General features: G+C 33.2%; 3 protein-coding genes across 7 annotated transcripts in view; all 3 read right to left on the bottom strand.

Annotated features, from left to right (window-relative positions):
• Positions 1-1,212: 1,212 nt before the first annotated feature.
• LOC132195106 (troponin C, isoallergen Bla g 6.0101-like) lies at positions 1,213-2,475 on the bottom strand. The gene is made up of 4 exons (XM_059616867.1): positions 2,369-2,475; positions 2,279-2,306; positions 1,652-1,795; positions 1,213-1,589 (listed from the first exon to the last, which is right to left on the bottom strand). Exons 1-4 carry the CDS (start codon positions 2,369-2,371, stop codon positions 1,309-1,311), a joined length of 456 nt encoding a protein of 151 aa, XP_059472850.1. The 5' UTR covers positions 2,372-2,475; the 3' UTR covers positions 1,213-1,308.
• Positions 2,476-2,705: 230 nt separating this feature from the next.
• LOC132195101 (troponin C, isoallergen Bla g 6.0201-like) lies at positions 2,706-5,370 on the bottom strand. The gene is made up of 5 exons (XM_059616854.1): positions 5,237-5,370; positions 4,549-4,576; positions 4,108-4,251; positions 3,797-4,048; positions 2,706-2,930 (listed from the first exon to the last, which is right to left on the bottom strand). The coding sequence occupies exons 1-5, from the start codon at positions 5,237-5,239 to the stop codon at positions 2,896-2,898; spliced, it is 462 nt and encodes a 153-aa protein (XP_059472837.1). The 5' UTR covers positions 5,240-5,370; the 3' UTR covers positions 2,706-2,895.
• Positions 5,371-8,590: 3,220 nt separating this feature from the next.
• Positions 8,591-20,859, bottom strand: part of LOC132198398 (uncharacterized) — a 117,769-nt gene continuing 105,500 nt past the window's right edge. For 4 of the 5 annotated variants that reach the window (XM_059622440.1, XM_059622431.1, XM_059622450.1 and 1 more), the window contains 10 exons: positions 15,574-15,754; positions 13,768-13,888; positions 13,478-13,688; positions 12,718-12,932; positions 11,791-11,995; positions 11,295-11,482; positions 10,676-10,874; positions 10,192-10,425; positions 9,936-10,142; positions 8,592-9,263 (listed from right to left, as the gene is read on the bottom strand). In XM_059622440.1, the coding sequence (XP_059478423.1) occupies positions 9,124-9,263; positions 9,936-10,142; positions 10,192-10,425; positions 10,676-10,874; positions 11,295-11,482; positions 11,791-11,995; positions 12,718-12,932; positions 13,478-13,688; positions 13,768-13,888; positions 15,574-15,674 (1,821 nt within the window). In that variant the 5' untranslated portion in view covers positions 15,675-15,754 and the 3' untranslated portion in view covers positions 8,592-9,123. Of the gene's footprint in view, positions 9,264-9,935; positions 10,143-10,191; positions 10,426-10,675; positions 10,875-11,294; positions 11,483-11,790; positions 11,996-12,717; positions 12,933-13,477; positions 13,689-13,767; positions 13,889-15,573; positions 15,755-20,859 lie in introns of all 5 variants that reach the window. The other variant, XM_059622423.1, reaches the window with a different exon arrangement.

Here is a 20,859-nt window from a genome sequence, read left to right as displayed (position 1 = left end):
GCAATAATATATCAGACAAATTTTTTTTACTAAAAAAAGAAAAATTGAATTTTATGGATTTTCTACAACTTTTTAATTAAAGTTCGCCTTTAAAAACAGCATTTCCAAAAGGAAATGACCGCGTGTATTATTTGAACACCATTGCCATGTGACAGGATCCATAGGTGAAATAATAGTTATAATATGAATAGGCTGCAAACGAAATTTTTTCCAATTTAATTTTTTAGGCTTCAGTTGGGGATACGTCATTTTATATTGATTACAATTTTTGCATATTTAAGTTTTAGACTCATGCATTTTATTTTGGAAGTCTCGGAACAGCATAATTATATGCAATGAAAACCTTAAAAAAAAATGTTAAGTGAAAACATGTCCGTCTTAAAAACAAATTGTTTACCAATTTTGGAGTGTCAATTTGAGAAATTTTTAAATATTGATAGAAGATATTTAACACGGTTGGCAGTTTTGAGGAGAAAGTATTTCAATTAAGGTTCTTCAATAAAATAATTTATTATCGATTTGTTTTCTTTATTATTCACAAGAAAAGATTGTTTTTTAATACACATAAAACTCTGGACCAAAATTAAATTATTTCTTACAAAAAAAAAAAAAAAAACTCGACTTTCAATAATTAATAAACCTATTCAACTTTCAGCCAATTTTCATATGTATACAAGTGGTAGACTATACTATGGTCAGGATATCAGGAATATTTAACAACAAGACACAGCATGAGGGTAAACTGCAGATGTGCAAATCCGAATACAAAAGCGTTCAACTTGGCGACTCGCGACTTTTTGGAGATGTCGAGTTTATGGACTAAGCTCAATAGCTCAATGGACGTGAATATAATTAATAACTGAAATTTGAACAATCCAGTTTAATTAATATTTAATTATAATTAAAATCAGTTATGACGTTAAATCAGCAAAAAAATTAACTTTCCCTTTAAAATTTGATTATAAAGAAACTAAACATTTTACAACTTTTTTAACACACTCCAAAAATAAATATAATAGTTGATTTTAAAATAATTAAAATTGAAGTTTTATGTTTCATAAATTAATACATTAAAAACTGATTTTCCGTATTACAAATAATGGCTTTTATTTTAATCAGTCCATATTTATAGCTATAATTTCTCCATCTCATTAAATAATATTTTACCTTTGGATAACAAAAAGGGATTTTCATTTCGAAGTTTTAGATTTGCTTGCATGGAAAATAAATATTTTTATTCAAAATATACACACAATCATCAAATAAAAAATAAAATTATTTGAACAAGTTGCAATAGTGCTCTTATTATTACTCTCCCGTCATGACTCCCATGAACTCCTCAAAGTCCACAGTTCCCGAGCCGTCAGAGTCGATTTCCTCAATCATCTCGTCCAAATCCTCTTCAGTGATGGTGTTGTCGAGCTCGCGGAAGATTTCCTTGAGCGTGTCCGTCGTGATGTAGCCGTTGCCCTCCCTGTCGTACAACCTGAAAGCTTCACGCAACTCTTGTTGCATCTTCTCAGTGTCCTCCTCTACCAGGAAGCGCGCGGACAAAACGCAAAAGCTCTCAAAATCCAAATTGCCCGTTCCTTGAATTTAGAAAAGAAAAAAATTATTATCACCAAGAAATTAATTTTAAATAAATATGCACCTTCCGAGTCCATTTCCACGACGATTTCCTCAACGTCTTCGTCGGAAATCTGGATGCCGAGCATCTCGAGAATGGTACCAATCATGTCAGTACTGATAAAGCCCTTCTTTTCTCTGTCAAAGGCATCAAACGCCTTCTTGAGCACTACAATTTTCAATAAAACGTTATTTAGATTATTTCCAGTGAAAGCATTTAATTTAAATAAATCCATGAGAATTTTCGGTTCAGGCTGGAAATCCAATCAAATTTTTAAAAAGCAATGTAATCGTAAGAAATTGATAATAATGAAACAAATAAAAGCGAAGTTAAAATTAAATCAATATGAATTCCACCTCGATTGTTTATTTCTTCTACAAAGAGAAATCAATAAATATATTAATAAAAATTTTTTCCATTTATTAAGTTCTTTTGAATATATCTTAATATTAAATTAGGACACTTTTTAATGTCCTTTCAAATTTTAATGATCACTGATCAATATGTAGATTTGAAAATTATCCATTAAAGTTTTTATTTTGAAATTTTGCAAAGTTTTATTATTTTATTTGCCGATGATTTTCGGGAATAAATATACTGTACTAAAAGAAACATTTTAAGGTATTTAATAGATAAGTATAGATTACTTACTGCTAACTTGGTCGGGAAGAAGCTCATCCTGTTTTGGGTAAAAATTTAATTACTTCATGAACTTGTTCAAACTTAAAAGTTGAAACTCACCATGGCGGTGGATTAGTTAATGCAAAGGACCGAATGGACACTGACGATCGATATACACCAGTGAGGAAGCGGCAGTGCTATAAATCATCTCACGCCAGAGGGGAAGTTGCGGACCATCAAAATCAATCAATGAATTGAGGGGGCAAATCAAAGCAAAGGTCATAAATCAAATAAGTGCGCATTTGTCAACCAACTGTAAATTCCCGGCGCTTTACATTGTTTGGCGCCGCGCGTGTGTGGTCCCATTTTGCAACGTTTGCCAACGGACTATAATCTATTAATCGGAATCATAATAATTTTGTTAAATTAAAAAAAAATGGTTAAATAAAGGCGACACTTCAAAATAACCAAATTAACTTTATTGCGGTAACAAATTAGCATTCCATCATCTTGGCTTATAGTAACAAAAAGGAATGACCCCTGGCCCAGCAAGAGTCTTTATAAGTTGTGTAAGAATCGAAAAGGTGGTCCAGCCATCACTGTCGGTGTTCCTGTTGCTGCTTTTAGTGGCATAATGTTGACTGAGTTTAATCGTCTCCACCGGTCATGACCTCCATGAACTCTGCAATTATATGTTATTTTTCATTGATTAACACAAGCAAAAATTTATGATAAATATTTTTCAATTAATAAGTAAAGATTCAAGTCCACCTTTTTCAAATAAAGTTGAAAACTTCAACTGCAAAAATGATCTTGTCTAAATTGTATTATTTAAACTAGTGTTGCTATGTATCACATCATCACATGTTTTACAATTATGAATTAAAAAATGGTCTAATATTCTAATATTGTTGAAGAAAATAAAGGCAAATTACAGAAAAAAAACTGAATTTTTTAATTCAATTCATCAATAACTGGAGCAATAAAAGATAGTCCTGAAAGAAGCATTTAAAGAAAGACCAAGAGCATCAATCAACGAAGTCTTAAAAAGCGTATGTACACTGTTTGTAACCTTTGATCTCCTTGCAATCAATTCGTTCCAATTGAATCATCATAATTTACTATAACATGGTTTGAGAAAAAGGACATTAAAAAGATTAAAGCTTGGGTTCTCATGATACTTCCATAAAATACAAATTCATTTCAATTGAGCATGATACCAGTAGATTTAATTTAAATATGAGAAAAAATATATTTTTTGAAAAAGCTACAATTCAAACAACAGAAGCAATAATAATAATAATAACAATAATAATAATTCTTTGATAACTTATAAATAAAAATATTTTTAAAATTGTAAAAAATTGAACAAATAGCATTTAAAAACTACATACTTGAAATTTATAATTACAATGTAATGTGTTATTATTTAATTTTTTAAACTAACTTTCTTTTTTGATCAAAACTAATGCAGTTTTCAATTTGTATGTTGTTATTGTTGATTAATTCAAAAAATGTGTTCTAACTAAATTAAACAGAAAAAAATACCGTCAAAGTCCACGGTGCCGGAGCCGTCAGAATCAATTTCCTCAATCATCATGTCCAAGTCATCGCTGGTGACTTTGTCGTCGAGCTCGCGGAGGATTTCGCGGAGCACGTCGGTGGTGATGTAGCCGTTGCCCTCCTTGTCGTACAGACGGAAGGCCTCCTTCAGCTCCTGCTGCATCGCCTCAGCATCCTCCTCAATCAGGAAGCGCGACGACAACATGCAGAACTCCTCAAACTCCAGCTCACCGGAGCCTGCGGATTTTCAATAATTTCATTCTAACTTGTAGCGAAATTAAAAATTAATTGTTTACCGTCAGCGTCAACCTCAGCGATGATTTCCTCAAACATCTTGGCGGTCACTTGGATGCCCAACATCTCAAGGATGGTGCCGACCATCTCGGTGGAGATGCAGCCCTTCTTTTCGCGATCGAAGGCATCGAAGGCCTTCTTCAGCACTGAAAATTTAATTTCATGTATTAAGGCTAGTTAAATTTTATTTGAAACATTAAAAATTTAATAATTTGTCCTTTTTTACTTCATATTTTTAGAAAGAATGTCCATTTAACTTGTTATTGGAAATAATTTCAAATAAAAATTATATGTTTTAAAAATACTTGAAATTTTTATTTACGTTCTTCAATTAATTTTTATCGCAATTAATTCCAATTATAATTTTAGGTATGTTTTTTCAAATGTTACTCCAATTTCAGTTAATTATTAATTATGTTTCTAAACTAAAAAAGTTTACTCACTGGTAATCTGCTCCTGGTTAAGATCATCCTGTAATTTGAGAAAAGCTTGTTTAGTCTCCAATTATTTATATCCCTGCTTCAAAGAACTTCAGCAATAAACTGGCGGGTTGTGGAAAAGAGTTCAAAGGAGCTGGTTTCGGCAAATGAGCGCGAATTCGTTACACGCTTAGAATAGAAGATGTCATAAAGTGAGACAAAGGCCGCCGATTTTATGACGCTGCATGCGCCAGCGACGAACACGCGGAATACATATTGTTTTTTTTTATCCGCGTGGCTATTTTCGTCTCTCTAGCAACACCGGACTTAAAAAAGGAGACTTCTATAGCGAAATCAATTTTTTATAAACTATTCCCAGCTTCTTTGGTACCAGTCAGTGGAAGTGAAACAAATAAATTCAACAAAAATTAAAACATCCATCATTGTGCAAAATAAATCCTAAAATAAATCAATTAAAATTTGAATTCTCAATAAAACAACTATTTAGATTGATAGCAAATTAAATAAAATAAAAATTTATTAATTTAATAAAATTGGTAGAAGTTTAAGTTATAAAATTGCAATCACTTTGTGCTAAATCTATTTTAAAATAAAATAAAACGCTTAAAGCAATTAATTTTTTTCACATAATTATGGATTAAATAGTGAAGTTGGTGATTAAAAGTGAAGATCACTGGATTTTGAGATATACCATGGCGGTGGCTGAGTTGAATCTGTTGGGGCTGGACCAGAGTGGTGGGACGCGGAATCCTCGGGAGCGGCACGAGGAACCAGTACAGACTGAGAGGGTGCCCGGCCGGGGCTCTGGGTATCAAGTGGAGAGTTGTGTGGGGGGATGCGATCGCGTCATCACAACAAGGATCACAATAGTTCGCCATCGGCTAGTAAAATATTTCTAAATTTACCAAAAAAGAAGTGTAAGAGCGGTTATTTGCGGCCTTATCGAGCCCAGGCGTATAGTCCTTTCCCACGCTGCTCCGTCGAATCCAAGCACACGCAAATAAATTGCTCGTCTCTCGCATATCTGGGCCACTCAAAGTCACTCACATTTAAGCAAACCGCCGGGTAAACTGTAATGAGATGAAACCTTTGGAGATTTATTAACATGGGAAATAGAGACACAAATTTTGAGTAGACGTTTGAGATATTTTTTTTAAACGATTTCTCAATCAACTGATAAATTTTTGATGCAGTGCATAAGTATATTATTACACAAAAATATTAATTTATTATTTTTTAATTGAATATGACTTTTTAATGTTCAATACATTTTTAGTCAATTTAGTGTTGCTATTAAATAATTACTTATCTTTTAATTACAATTAAATAACCTTCCAATCTGACGAGATCTCCAATTTGGATTATAACTTTTCAGTATATTGAGATAATCTGGTGAAATTGATTAGAAAAATTTATATCTATACAAACTAAAAATACAATTTTTTTTTATTAATATTTAAATATCCTATGAAAATAATAAGCAATAGCAATAAAATATTTAAAATTTCATAAACAATTAAAATTACCAACAAATTAAAAAATATCAATTTTTATAAAGCAATATGTAGTTGAATGGTAACACTCGAGGTGGATTTCATGAAAAATTGAAACCGGGCGGACCTCGTTAGTTGGGACACGACAAAACCCCAGGTTTTCAAAGTACCAGCAGACCTCGGGTCGCCTTTTGTATGTCAGTTTTCCTTTATTTTTTAATTTTTTCTTTGCAATGTGGTTCGCCTGGTTTCAATTTCTCATAATATGTAGATATTTATAATTAAATTCTTATAAAAAAAATAATAATAAACAATTTTTTTTATTTGCTTCCGTTTAATTATCTGGTTCCTGCTTCTCCGCAAGCATAAATAAATTAATTAAAGCAGCCACTTGAGCGCTACTTTTCTACCCACACTTACTGCCTTGCTTAAGTCCTATGCTGCACTAAAGTTCTTTGAGCTGACAAAAGATCAATTAAGTTATGGAATTCAATCAATATGTCCCCCTTTTTTAAAATTTGCAGACTTTTTTCAACTCGAGGAAGCAAAATATGCTAAGTTATCGCTCTACTACAAAACAAAAGATATGAGCTAGAAAGAACCTTTTTTTAATGGAATTTTTTGTGACAAGAAAGACATGCATTCGTGGGGGTTTCACTTCCTCTTCTGTGTTATAATAAAATTGTAACCAGAAGTTATGTATGAATGTGAAACTACTTATTTAATTCATCATATATTAAAAAAAAAGAATAATTTTGTAGGCAGGACTCAAATAGATTATCTTGTATTGTTTCTGTTCACTGCATTAGATCTCAAAGAAATAGTTTAAATGCAATTAAACAAAATAGCTTATATTTTATTTTAATTATAATAAAAAAATCAAAGCAAATTAGTAAATAATATAAAATAAACAAATTCATGAAATACTTCATTTTTTTTCACCATCGTAAACTAATAAAGTAACTTACCATTTCCTTACTGCGGCGTTAGTATTAAAAATTTTTTTATTTAAATTATTTAATATTTTCATTATAGTTATAAATTTTTTTAATAACTTAAAGAGCGTAAAATTTGCCAAAAAATTTTATCAAGCATAGAAGTCATCTGAAAAATATGCCAAATCTGATAAGGCATAATATGCGTTGGTCCGCTTGGAGAGCGTTGCTTGGCCGTCTCGACTCAAGTTCACTTTTGCTCAAGATTATAGCTGCTTTTCACACTCACGCAGAATTAGTTCATAATAAAATGCACGCTGCGGCGAAATCCAATGGCGAGAGAATCCTTTAATTGGTTTTGGCAATCGAAACGAATACACGTGATTGCCCCATTGTTAGTCCTGGCGCGTTCCAAATGTAGAACAAAGAAACAACTTCAAGCGTGTTTCGGCGGCGGATCACGTTTTTCATTAATAAGTATGTTTGATAGAAAAAAAGACAAAAATAAGCAAAGTAAATAATACACATGAAGAGAAAAATATCTTATTCGAGTTCGATTGAAATTGAAAAAAAAAACATCATTTTAAGTAAATCTAATCTGCGCATAATAATATTGATCCAATTTGACTAATAGATGGATCAAATTTTAAGAGAGCAGCACTAAAAGACAATGATTGACTGCGTGTGAAGCGAGCTATGGTGTCGCATGACAAACGACCCAAGACGCCGCCTGTCAATGAGAGCAGCTTGTCTGTCACGTGGTCCGGCGAAATGACAGCTGCTGTCAGCGCTTAAGATAAATATTATTCATTTGCTCGCAACTTGTCTGCGCCCAGAATTAATTCTTAATGGCCCTCATAAAACAGCTGGAGAGTTGCTGTGCCCGGTCCAAGAGTTATATAAAGAGTTGTGTGTGTAGTCCATCGATTATTCATCTTTAACATAACTTCATTTTTGCATTCAAAAGATTAAACTGCAAAAAAATAAAAAAATTAATAGTTTCTAATAGCTTTATTCATTCAAAGTGAGGAAAAATGGGCAACATTTTTTTGAAGAGCCTAGAATTGTTTATTAAAAAACAACATTTTAGCGATGACTCGGCCCAATTTTTTTCGATGGACATTTCCTCCAGTTGTCTTATTTATAATATAAAAGTGTAAAAAGTTAAACTCTTGCACAATAATCTTATTTATTTAATAGACTAAATGAAATTTTGTGTAAATTAATTAAAAAAATATTTCCTTATTACAAAGGCAGCGTGATTATTTAATATTAAACCAACTATTAAAAAACTTAAAAATTAAATAGACTTAAAATATTAAATTTTGATGATGATATAACATAAAAAACTAATTATTATCCAAAATGCCAAACGCGAATATGAAAGAAAACAGCACTATTCATAGTCAATCATAACTTTACCTTCACAACTGATAATCAATCTACAAATAAACAAAAGTTGTACTATAAATATACTGTATGTCAATTTTAAATAGTTATGTTGTAAATAATATAAATAATAAAAATTACAACATTGATTAAAAAGAACAAAATAAAATTATAATTATAATAATATATTATTAAATTAGAAAATTTTATTGAACACAAATATTTAATAAAATTCTACCAAATTGAATTAAAATTAATTTAATTTTATGTATGCATGTAAATAAAATGAGGCTTTTTCGCTTTTTGTCAGCAATAATTTTAAATTACAAGTTGATTATGATACAATTAAAAAAATAAAATAAAAGCACGTTTGATGAGTAAACGATTTGGCGACTTTTTTCTCTGTACAATAAATTAGTCCATTTTATTGAAAACGGACTTGACAAACGGAGGAAAAGACACATTAACATTTGTATATTTACTGAGCGAAATAAGTTAAATTGAACAATTAACACGGGGTCAGCGAGAGTAGAGGATTAGCGGCGAGACAAGTAACAATGCCGGGCCAGGGCCAAGTGGAAATAGCCGCGGTGCGCTTGCGTGTGGCCGGTTTTGATAGTCGTTTTCGGCCGCGCGCTATTGCTGTTTGCTACCCCTCTCGCGCCCTAATGCCCCTCACAATCAGCGCCTTTGTTTCATCAGATTCGCGGCTAATGATGACGAATTCTTCGCTCCTCTCGCAACGCCATCAATCAGCCCAGCTAGTAGCCGGGCTTGTAGTCGCCGCACCGGGGGAAGCCTTTTGGCACTGCCGGGAACTCGGACTGCTCGCCAATCTTCAAGATTGCGCCCATGCCCGAGTCAAGGTGGAACAAAATGTGACAGTGGATCAACCAGTAACCTACAAATTGATTTTTTTGTTGAAATTTATGTGAAATTCAAAGAAAAAAAAACATTATCAATATTTAATTTTGGGAATTCAATTAAATATGCTTATTAAGGTTTTGGATAATTTCTTATGGCTTAATTGTGACAGTAAATTGGATTTCAATTTTTTTTTAATTGTATAAAATTTTCTTTATTTAAAATCGTTTTTCAATATTTCACTGTCCTTTTATAGTTAAAGTTTTACTTTAGCGAAGTTTGACTTTTTGAAAAGACAGATATAAAAAGCAAGAAATATTAATTGTTATTAGAAAAAGAATTAAAATTGTAACTGACATATTTAAAGTGTTTTTTTAACTTTTATGAAATTTCATAGCTGTTTTCCAGTGAAATAATTAATTAAAAATAGCTTAGTAAACCATCTACCAGGTTTTAGAAAATTACAAACTTGCATCTAATGTGATTAAGTAATTACTTAGCAAAATATTATAATTATATTAATATAATTATAATAAGTATTTTGCCAACCTCAGCACTCTTAAATATTTTGTAAAACTTAAAAAGCTCTCAATCTAACTTCCTCAAGTCGACTCTACAAATTTCGAAATAATAATATATATTTTACTGAAATTTTCTGCAACAAAATTGTTTTATTTCCATAAAAACAAATTGTTGAAAATATTTTTACCTGGATTAGTGGCCTTGAATCGAATTTTGGCGTATCCAAAGCTCGGCACAGCAATGGTGTCCTTTTTGTTTGGATTAGGATTGTTCCTATAATCGTAGGACAGAAGGTGTTTCCCCATCAATCTGTCATCACTGCTTCCGATTTCCAGAACGTAGAACATCAGTCCATGCATGTGAATGGGGTGCGTTAGACCTCCATTTGTGTTCACTGGATTTATTTGAATTAATTGAATTCTTGATAACAATTTTACGCCTACTGTTGTCAAGGTAGAGGATTTCCACGATCGATCCTGTTGGCACAGAAATTATGTTGATGCACTCTCGGTGGCCGGGAATGATTCCCTCTGTTTGAGGGTTTTGGCAGCACTTTTCACTGCCACTCGCGCAAAGGTTTTCTAAAACGTCAGGCTGACTGAGAGGCGGCGCAGGTGGAAGGATCAAAGAAATGTTGTTCATTCTGCCAGCCACCTGAATATCCGAAGGTGCAGGAACTGCAATACAATTTATTATGAAACTTTTGTTTTGCTTTTATAATAATTTAAAGTTAGTAGAGCAAAATATACAAAAGCAAATTCATAGATTTCAAATAAATTTTTAAGTGGTGAATATGTTAGGAGAATTCCTTTTCTTTTCGAGCAGGTTGCCCTCATTTGAACCCATAAACATTCATTTTGAAACTAAATAAAGTTGTATCAAATAAATAAAAATAATTCTTAATTAATACATGGGAATTTTCTGTACCATAGAATTTGTAAAAGTGGGGGTTTTTGAAGAGAGAGTCGTAGTCAAACGTGTGAAAGTCGAAAGTCATGGTCATTCTGATGACATCTTGGGAGGTCAAAACTGGGTCAACGGCGAGCAAAGGTCCTTCGGCTTGCAGTTGATTGACGCAGACGCCAGGTTGGCCCGGCTTGCACGCGCCCGCCAGAGGATTCAGCACCTAAAACAGAGGAACAACATTACGCCTGCAGAATTTGAGGTAGTCAACCTGCTTCACGTTGGAGCGAGGCCGTTTGCAGCACGCTCCAGCATGAAAGGTAAAAAGGTCTGTTTTATGGAAAAAGAAAATCTCTACACTGTGATTACCAACAGAAAAATAAATTAAAAGGTTGCAAAAGAAAAAACTGTATTGAATTAACGATGCTTAAAAGCTATTTCATGATTATGTTATTTTTTAAATTAATTTTAATATAATTATGGATAGTTTAAATTTATCACATAAAAAACTTTACTTGAAAAAAAAGGATTAAACAAAAAAAATCGTTTAATAAATAAAGTACAATGATGAGATTATTTTATTCAATTATAAACTGTGGCATGCTTTTAGAAACGAATCTATTTTTATTGGGCAGCAACTTACAACTCCTTCGGGAAGACCTGCAGGTCCAGGGCTGGGCGAGGCGAGCAGGGAATTGTACGAGGCGCCTTCGTAAATGAGCAACGCTTCCTGATAAATGTTGAGGTTTTCGCACTCCCCGACGGCGCGCAGACTGATCCAGTAAATTCCCACAGGTCTGTTCGCGTTGATCACCACATCATATCTCTCGCCTACGATTTCAAAACTTATTCCAATTAGCGAAAACCAAAGAAATACGTTTGTCTATTTTTAAAGGGAACAAAAAACTAGATTATGATCGTTGGACGTCACGTTGTGCGCCGCGTGACGGGGGACGTGTGTGAGAGGATAACAAGGGCCATAAAAACGTCTTGTTGAAAGCTAATATTTGGCAAAACCTGCTAAAAAGGAAGGCGGTCGTTACGCAAGTTATGTGAAAGCAATTGCCTCGTTAGCTCCAAACCGCGCGATTATATAACAAGTAGTTCTCTAATTATAGAAAATTTTTTTCTGTTTATACCTGGCAAAATTACAAGCGAGTCGACGACGACAGGCTTGTTAGGACTGCCGTCGGTCGCGATGGCCGTCAGGTAGTGCTTTTGCACGGTGAAGACCAGTGGACACACCAGACAGCCGGCGTGAATCAGACGGAAACGGTACCGGAAACCTGGGAACACGCGGAACTCGCTCAAGGGAATGCCGTTGCTAGAATTCGTCACGGGGTTCTGAAAAGCAAAAGTATTTCAAATCAATTAGTTGCAAATTAGAATCAAGTTTCATACAATTATTAAAAAAAAAAAACGATAGTTTTATCAATTACAACGTTTATAAGATAATTTATTTGGATTTTTCTATACTGCTTGAGATTTGAGAAATATTATTACAAATAAATGTGAGAGTCCAATATTTGTTGCATAATATTAATGAAATGAAATCCGAAAATGAAATTGAATATAAAAATGTAGTCAAATAAAACAATTTAAGATAAAAACTTCAGGCTGAAGTGAACATTCTTTCCTAACTTTCCCAGTATTAGCTGCTCTACTATATTTAATCAAATTAGATTACCACATAAGATTGACATATTTTAAGAAATTAAAAAAAAAGGGGGAAAAAGAGTTAAATCAGGTAAGAATGTTGGGCGAGGAAGGTGAAAAGAAGTAACCTTTGGAAATAAAGTTTACTCTCTTTGAGAAAAAAAAGTAGGTACAATTCGTCTCAAATTGCATCAGTTTCTGCTTAAGAGTTATTGTGAATTTTCATTGTTAATTACGTTAAATTTTAAATCCCTATTGAATTTTATTCCTAAGTTGCGAGTAAATTTATTTCTTTAAATTAATTGCTCTACAATAACATTATTTCTGACGTACTTTAGCGTCGTGAAAAATTCACATTGAATGTCAACCTTGGTGATTTAGAGAGATCAAGCTTAAAAAAAATGAATTACAATGAATCTGCCCCTGCCGTTGATGAGCAGAGCGTCGGGGCGTTGACCTCTGCGGAAGCGGCGAGGGCCTGGAAGACGTTCAGCCGTGTACTGGTGCAGCCAGTCCTGCAGGACGATCACGTGGGAGGGCAAATCCCAATCGTAGTGCTGGAAACTGGGGTCTTTAAGGCTTCTTACGATGATGCTGCCAGTCAGGCCGTCCATTTTTTGCAAACCTTTTAACGGTTAAATTATAAAAAATAAAAATAAAATTAGCCCTAAAGAACAGTTATTATTATTAGTATTATTTACTGAATTATTTTGTTAGCTATTTATGTTGATTCTTGAGATATTTTATTTATGAATGCGATTCATTAATTAGAATTAAGATAGTAGTGTAACAATTCTTTTGAAATGATTTAAAACTGATAATCAAATTTAAGTTTTGAATGAAAGATGAAAGTAGAATCTTATGGTAATAAAAATTTGGTCCTTACGTTTCTATTATTATAAGTTGTTAGTTTTCACATACAAAAAATTTTAAATGACTGAATGCCTGCTTTTGAATGATATATTGTATTGCAATATTTTTATTTTTAAAAAATTTAAAGAGCAATAATTAATGTTTTTTTTAAATCGTGTTTATAATATTTTATTAAAACAAATGGATGAAAATGTTATGAAAAAGTTTTTAAATACTTAAAATAATGGAATAAAATTGTCAGCATGATAAAAATAATTAGTTTAAGCTTATTTTGTTTTTTGTAAATTAATTATTTACCGTCGTGAGAGTGCCAGAAGTAAGTGCCGATTTCGTCCGCCTCATATGCATACCTAAAAGTGGTGCCTTCGGGAATTGGGCACTGGGTGAGCTGCGGGACGCCGTCGCTGAACGCGGAGCCCCTTTGCAAAATGCCGTGCCAGTGAATGGCGGTGGCCGCGCCGGGAATTCGGTTTTCAAAATCGACCACCACCATGTCACCTTGACACACCTGCAAGCCAAATTTATTTAATCAATCAAGGCTTCCTTTCCACGCTCAAATTGCCTGCAAGTGAATTCTTTCTACCAACCTGTATGGATGGTCCCGGCATTTTTCTATTGATCGTCATGATTCCTCTTTCGATTCCGTCCGCCGTCACGCACTGCCGCTCAAAACACGCCGTCCGGTTGTTCGGACAGTCACGGCAAGCCCTGAATTTTATATTTTATAATTAATGGAGTTTAATTAATAATTTATTGAAAGACTGCTGCTGCTTGGTGCTCCAAGACCAGAGCGAACAATTCAGGACAGGTATGAGAGACGTATGTGTCACCGCGAGAAGCAGGAAGAAAAATAAAAATGAAATCATTAATAATATAAATTTTAACTTGTTGAAAAACAACATTCATATTTTGCAGCATTGATAGTTGATAAAATGGCGTAACGTTGGAAAATTTTTGAAAGTAAAATCCTACATAGAAAAATGAAGCCAATTAAATTATCTTTATTTTTCTACATTTATTTTAGTCAATGTCATCAGAACTTTATTTATTTACCTTTACATCAAAATTTAATTTATTAGGGTGATTTTTTTTTTTAATTTTGAAGTTTAGCCTTTTGTTTGGAAATTAATTTTGACACCGAGATAAAATATTTGTAATAAAATTACATGCTGTTTATAAATGATCGAGAATGTTTTTTGAAAAGTGCCGATTGACCATAACAACCGTTTAGAGCTGCAATTTAATTAATTTTTGTAATTTGTTAAGGGCCAATCATCTATGGTTAAAATTTGGATCTCACATCAAATAAATTAAATTTCCAAACGAATCTTAAAAGAATTTCAAAAATTAATCATCCATTATAAATCAAATTTTGACTTTCAAAAATTTCTGTGGTATGAAATATTCATTTCGAAAAAAATCCGCACAATGCTTTATAGCTCTGCTCCGAAAAGATGATTTGTTGTAAAATAATAAAAAAAAAGAACGATAAGCTATTTCATCAACCATAATATTAATGGTGCAATACTATGAATGTCATTTTTAAACGTGTTAAAATTCGTATTATAAATCAGCGCGATGTCATTTTTATTTTTCTATGCCTGCCTCTCGCGAAATGTTTGTCTCTCATCCAATCTCATCCCTGTCCCGACTTGTTCGCTCTGCTCTTGGAGGACAAGAAGCAGCAGCAGCCGCCGGCGCCAGCGTGATAAAGGGGGAGTGTTTGCTTTCGCATTTGTGCAACATGACAACAAAAGTCACCCCAGCGACCCTATTTCGCCGAATTTGAGCCGACGGAGCACTTTGCCGACCTGCCGAAGACCCCAAACGGACCAGGGACCATCGCCGTGTCTCCAAGGTAGGGAAAACCGCGATTATAATTTTATTGAACGCGCGCCGGGCTCATTTACTTGGTTTGCCGTGTCGCATCGGCCGCCGGCACATGTGGCCCCTCTCGCGCTTCTGCCTGCGAAGCCACGTGGCCAAAGTGCAGAGAAATTTCAACGCCGATTTTTCAATTGCCGACTGAGCCGATTCGGGAGCCGAATTTTCGATCAACCGGCGAAAAATGTGATCTTCGGACTGCTTTTTAAGATGCGTTAAAACCATAAAAAAATTCGACTTCAGGGACCCTTTTGAAAGTTTGACAGGGCTTTACAATCATTCATAATAAAATAAAGTGATTTTCATGATCGAAAGACATTTTTTGAAATTAGATTTTTATTGTAACATAAAATAAAATAAATATTTACTTTCAATCTTTTGTCCTACTTCGAATATGACGAGATAATAATTGTATTACGCCGATTTTAATTAAATTGCCAGTTCAAAAGTTTGTTTGACGATTGGATTTTGACTCGAATTGGCAACTGTAATAATAAAATTGCCCTTACGGTCCGAGGGTGCTGTAGTACTCCATGACAAAGTGGTATCTGCAGGTCATTGGTGGCGCGCCCTTGACGCACGCCCTTCGGCACCCTCTGCCGTTGTACATCTTGGACTCGGCGTGATACGAATTGGCCGCCGGTGCACGCCATGCTACGTGTCTTTTGCTCACCACGTTAAATTCCTCAACTGCAAAAAAATAAAGAGCAAATCAATTTGTTAATTTTGGTGCAATTTTAAATTTATTTTCAAGCGAAACATAAATTTGATAAATGAGATGTAAATTGGTTCTTTATGAAATTTGTTTTCTTAATTTGTCTATTTAAATTGAAAGAGATAATATTTATCATTATTATTCTAAAGTGATGGATGTGAAAATAATAGTGCAGTAAGTTTTTGTAAAAATGAATTACATAAGATTGAGATTTTTAGCTGAAAATGAAAAAAAAGTCAAGATGGGGGGGGGGGGGGATTAAACAACATACTTCAAACGCTGCTTCTAAGGCAACTGTTTGAAGCCTTTTTATAATTAGATTTTTAGCAAAATACAAAAAGTTGAATTAGTATAACTTCCATAAATTTGTTACATTCACATAGGCCGTGATTTAGTAAAAAATAAAATTAGATTTATGCAAGCAAAAACGTTACTCTAATATATGTTTTTAAATTAATGTGTGCTTAAATAATTTGACTATTATAATATTGAAGAAGTTGGCACTTCAGAGAGACATTTATGCATTAAGTTTATCAGTTCTATTAAGAATCAACATTCTTATTGTAATAGAACGAGGAAATAATTTTCCTAAAAGTGCAAGAAAACTTGCTTATTTTTCATTTCACCAAACTTAATGCTAACTAACTCAATTATACAGTTCTAGACGTGGAGATGAGATTGAATATTAATTCATTCGTGCTTTTTGGCCTATACATGACTATAAGAAAATTTGGCTGTTTTATGTATATTTTTTACAATTTGGTTGCTGGAAAAGACGAGACTCGGTCAAAAAATGTATTTTCTCAAAGCACCGTGAGAATTCTTATCTTGGTCAAGAGTGGCGCGGCCATTAATATATTGCCAGGCAATTGCGGTGCCAAGAGCAGGCAGGACTATTAAAGGCCAATAAAAGAGATTAGAGTCTCTGTGCGCGCTGCACATTGTTTCTCTTGCTGCACTCATTTTTTTCCGGCGATTTATGTCGGTGTAATTGAAACGGAATTGCCTCCTGATTTGCCGAGAGATTCAACCGATTGCAAGAAAACGACGCTCCATAAAATAAATTAGTGTACAAACAACTGGGAGATTTTGATCGTTTTGAATTCTCCAGCCCAATAAAAAGAAAATAGAAAAAATGCCCGCAAACAATAAAATTAAACAACAATTGCGTCAATCGCAAAGAATATCTAAAGTAAGCGGCGTAAATTTACGAAAATTAATTTATCAGTCAGTGAAAATCAAATCTTGGTTTAAGCATGACCAGTGCAGAACAAGTGCTGGTAATCAAATAATTAAAATGTTCAAGTCTGAAGGAAAACAATTAATGGTTAAATTATTCGGAAAGCAAAGTAAAGCAAAAATGTTACTATAATATAATAAATCCTATTGTGTATATTTAGTGATGAAGAATTTGAAAAAATGGATTTGAAATATAAAAATCACTATATTCAAGTTTCTTTAAAAGAATTAAGTTTGAATTTTGGATAAATTGCAAGGCTTTTTTGTATAGCAACTATGAAATTTAAAATTTTCAGGCAATTTTCAATTTTAATTTGCATTTTTACCGAAATCTCATTTTATTTTTCAGACATCATGTGGTACCCCTTTGGGACTTTGACTGAAATATTGCAATCAAGCGTGTGTTGCCGGTCGCTGCGTTAATTAAAGTCCGCGCCCATCGCGATGCGAAACAAGAGTAATGTCTCAATACGCGCGAGAGAATAACGCGATAAGTGTACGACATGCATATTCATGCTTCATTACGGCACAATCAAATTTAGTTAGTCTGACGCCAAGACGTGTCGCGATCTAATCGCCGGCTGGTATTTGTAAATAAATAAAATATTTTTCAAATCAGCGTTCATGCACTCTTCATTCCGGGGCCGGAGCAACCATAAATTACCAGACGGTGCAATAAACAAACCAAAGGCTGCAGCACCTACGCTTGTTTGTGCAGAGGTGCGATTACCCTGTGCTAAGTGATGCGGCCGAGGTGTCCGCCGCAGATTTATTATCAACTTTAGATGAAGGAGGAGGAATGCTGTTAGAAAGCAGCGGTGGTTTAGTTATACAGAAAATATTTCATAAATTATGTATATTTTCCAATGGTTCAATATTTTTTCTACTTAAATATTAAAAGTAATTTGGCAATTAATATTAGCGAGAGTGAATTTGAAATATTAGAAAAATATGATGGTTTAATAAATTGGGGTTTTGAATTAAAATAAGAACAAGAACACTCTTGTGTACAAATTAGTTGATGAGAAAATGTTTGTTAAGTTTATTCGAAAGATAAATTTATATGTCCTGGAGACTAAAAATTATGAAAAACCTTTTGAGAGCTATTATAAAACTGAACACGAAAAAGGTTTAATGTAATTGCCCTCTTAAATACTTTTTGCAACTAAATGTTAAATTTTATGAATACCCCAGCGATGGGACACGTACATGCTTTATTTAAAAAAAACCCTGTTTATTGGCAAGAGGGATATTAAAAAAAAGAGGGACATGGAAAATATTCTATAGGATGAAAATTTTATGGCTTTTAATTTAGGACAATTTATACTCTTCAAATATTCTAATGAATTTGTGACAACTAAAGACATACCACTTTTTATAAAGGGGTTTTAACCAAATAAGGATTATATCCTCAATGTGGAACAAGTCACATAATCATAATTTTCATTTGAACTGTTATATTATTATACAACAGATAAAGTCTACCAAGTAAAACGAAATATTTATTTGAAGTATCATCATTAAAATAAAGTAATATACAATATTTATTTTCAATGATTTAATGAAAAGTAAATATAAAAGTAGTGACTAATAAATAAATAAATTATAAAACTATGAAACTATTAACAAAATAAAACGTTTTAATTTTGTTTTTTTAAATAAAATACAATTGTAGTTTCCATTTTTATTATTGTGAATAAAATTTGTTTAAAGATAAGTTTGAATATTTGGGCATTACGATATCTCATAATTTGTGATTTTTCCTCATTTTGCAGCATATCAATATTTTTCATATTGATCATTTTTAAGACGCGCGTTCGGTGGGTCAGGTTCCAAGCAACGAGATAACATAAATTTTTTGTCTTTCGCTCTGGTCCCATTTCACTCGCAATAGCCAGCAGTGAAAAGGCGAACGTCGGAATAAATAACGATTTCGCTCTGCTTTGTTCGGTCGCAAAAGTGGTTTCGCTCCACCTTAGGAAACTGATTAAATTTGGCCGTTTGTCATACATGAAAATAAATTAACTCGGCGGTCAGCTTCTCGTTGCACAGCTTCTTTAAATAAAACTTTGGTGACTTGAAAGGAAGTTGTTGGTCACTTTGAACAAACCTCATCAATTTGCATTGAGATAATAAAAATGAATTAATTGTTTTGAACTAGATAGGTTTTAAACAAAATTTCCTCTCCTATACGTAAAAATCACACAATATACTAGGAATAATATAAAAATGATTCCGATATAATAAAGATTTATAATTTTTTACTTTTAGGACACGCAGAAAAAACAAGCTCGAATCGCTTCGAGCTTGCAAATCTTGGTTCCCGCAGCTCTGAAAAGTATTTTATTTTTGCCGTGCGTCCTCCCACGCGTGCAATACCTGCTAGTTTATGGTGCACAATAAACAAAAATACAATTCGCAAATCCTCTCCCGCAGACTCACCTCCTGCGTCGTCGTCCGGACTTGTTAATTCATTGGCAACCACCAGGGCCAAGCAGGCGGCGAAAAATAAAAATTTTCGGGCGCCCCTTGCGGACGTATCCATGGCTGGACGACGAATGATTGAATGATTGGAAGTTCCGATTTCCGGAATTCAAACAAACGACCGCTATTTCTAATTTTGGGCATTATTTGAATGCGCAGCGTGCGTCATTGCGGTAAGTGACGATTTACACGCTAAGTGAAATTGAATTAATTTAAGAATCAGACAAACCCTGCGGGAAATTACTTTGACTAGTCTATCAAATTTAAAAGTGATTACATTAGATATAAATTTACTTGAAGGTTGAAAATTTGATTTAAATATGGAATTTAATTTTTTCCCTTGATAATTTGTCAAAAAATTTTAGGGCTTTAACTTAAAAATGTAAAAAAAGTAAAAGTTTGTGGATTCTATGCGCAATTAAAATTTAATTTCATATAAAATCATACATTTTTTTTCCTTTGAATTTTCTAGCTTACGCCAAAGTATCATTTTTTTTTTTAACAAGGAGAAGCTACTTTATCTATTACATTTGTTGAATCAATTTAATTTGCATTTTAAACAATCTGAAATATTCTCATTTTTAATATTTAATCTTAAATTATTCATGAGCTATCCACCTTGCTTTGAAAGAAGAAAGCAAAAAATATTAACGACCGAACGAGCCGCAATGTTATAAATTGCGTTGGTAAAAAGCCCTTGTTTATTAGACGGTGCGAGAACGAGAGCAGTTCGCTAAAAGCCACTGAGTATTGAGAGAGCGACGAGGAGTAATGATGATTGCGCTGCATTGAAAAGAAGAGAGGCCAATCACATAAAAAATGAGCGGATTTGCGACGGCAGCACAGCAATGCACGGAATTTATTTCTTTTAATTGACAGCCATTATGCATGCCTTATGGCCAGCGGTGTGCGTGCATTGCTGTCAAAATCACACTCATAACTTGCGAGCAGCTCACTTTTATTTCTGGCTCTCCAACGCTATGTATGCGCCTGTTTCGTGCGCAACCCAAGTGTGGGTCCGCTCAAGCAAAACAACATACCAGATGTTTTAAATTTGGAAGAAAAAAAATTAAAATGATCAATATAGTACCCAGTAAAAAAAAAACTTTTAAATAGTTCATTTAACATGAATTACTGTCTTGACTTTTTTAAGTGTGGTATAAAAAAATATAAGGCGAAAATAAATTGTATAAATTATTTGTAGACTTTTACAAAAGTCATTTTATTTTATTTTATAACATTTAATTATATTTTATTTGATTACACGTTGAATGCGTTTAATTATAATTATTTTATTATATTTTTATTTTATTTATATTTCTAGATATTGCATCATAATTCTTTCGATAGTTTGAGA

This window comes from Neocloeon triangulifer, unplaced genomic scaffold, assembly GCF_031216515.1.
Source record: "Neocloeon triangulifer isolate White Clay Creek 2 clone unplaced genomic scaffold, ASM3121651v1 ptg000001l, whole genome shotgun sequence".
In the NCBI taxonomy this organism is placed as follows: Eukaryota; Metazoa; Arthropoda; class Insecta; order Ephemeroptera; family Baetidae; genus Neocloeon; species Neocloeon triangulifer.
This window is presented reverse-complemented; position numbering and strand designations above follow the sequence as displayed.

Coding starts and splice junctions, on each gene's coding strand:
- LOC132195106 (XM_059616867.1), bottom strand. Junction 1,796..2,278: donor TCTTCCCGACCAAGTTAGCA/GTAAGTAATCTA, acceptor TGAAAATTGTAG/TGCTCAAGAAGGCGTTTGAT. Junction 1,590..1,651: donor CGTGGAAATGGACTCGGAAG/GTGCATATTTAT, acceptor TCTAAATTCAAG/GAACGGGCAATTTGGATTTT.
- LOC132195101 (XM_059616854.1), bottom strand. Junction 4,252..4,548: donor TAACCAGGAGCAGATTACCA/GTGAGTAAACTT, acceptor TTAAATTTTCAG/TGCTGAAGAAGGCCTTCGAT. Junction 4,049..4,107: donor CGCTGAGGTTGACGCTGACG/GTAAACAATTAA, acceptor GAAAATCCGCAG/GCTCCGGTGAGCTGGAGTTT.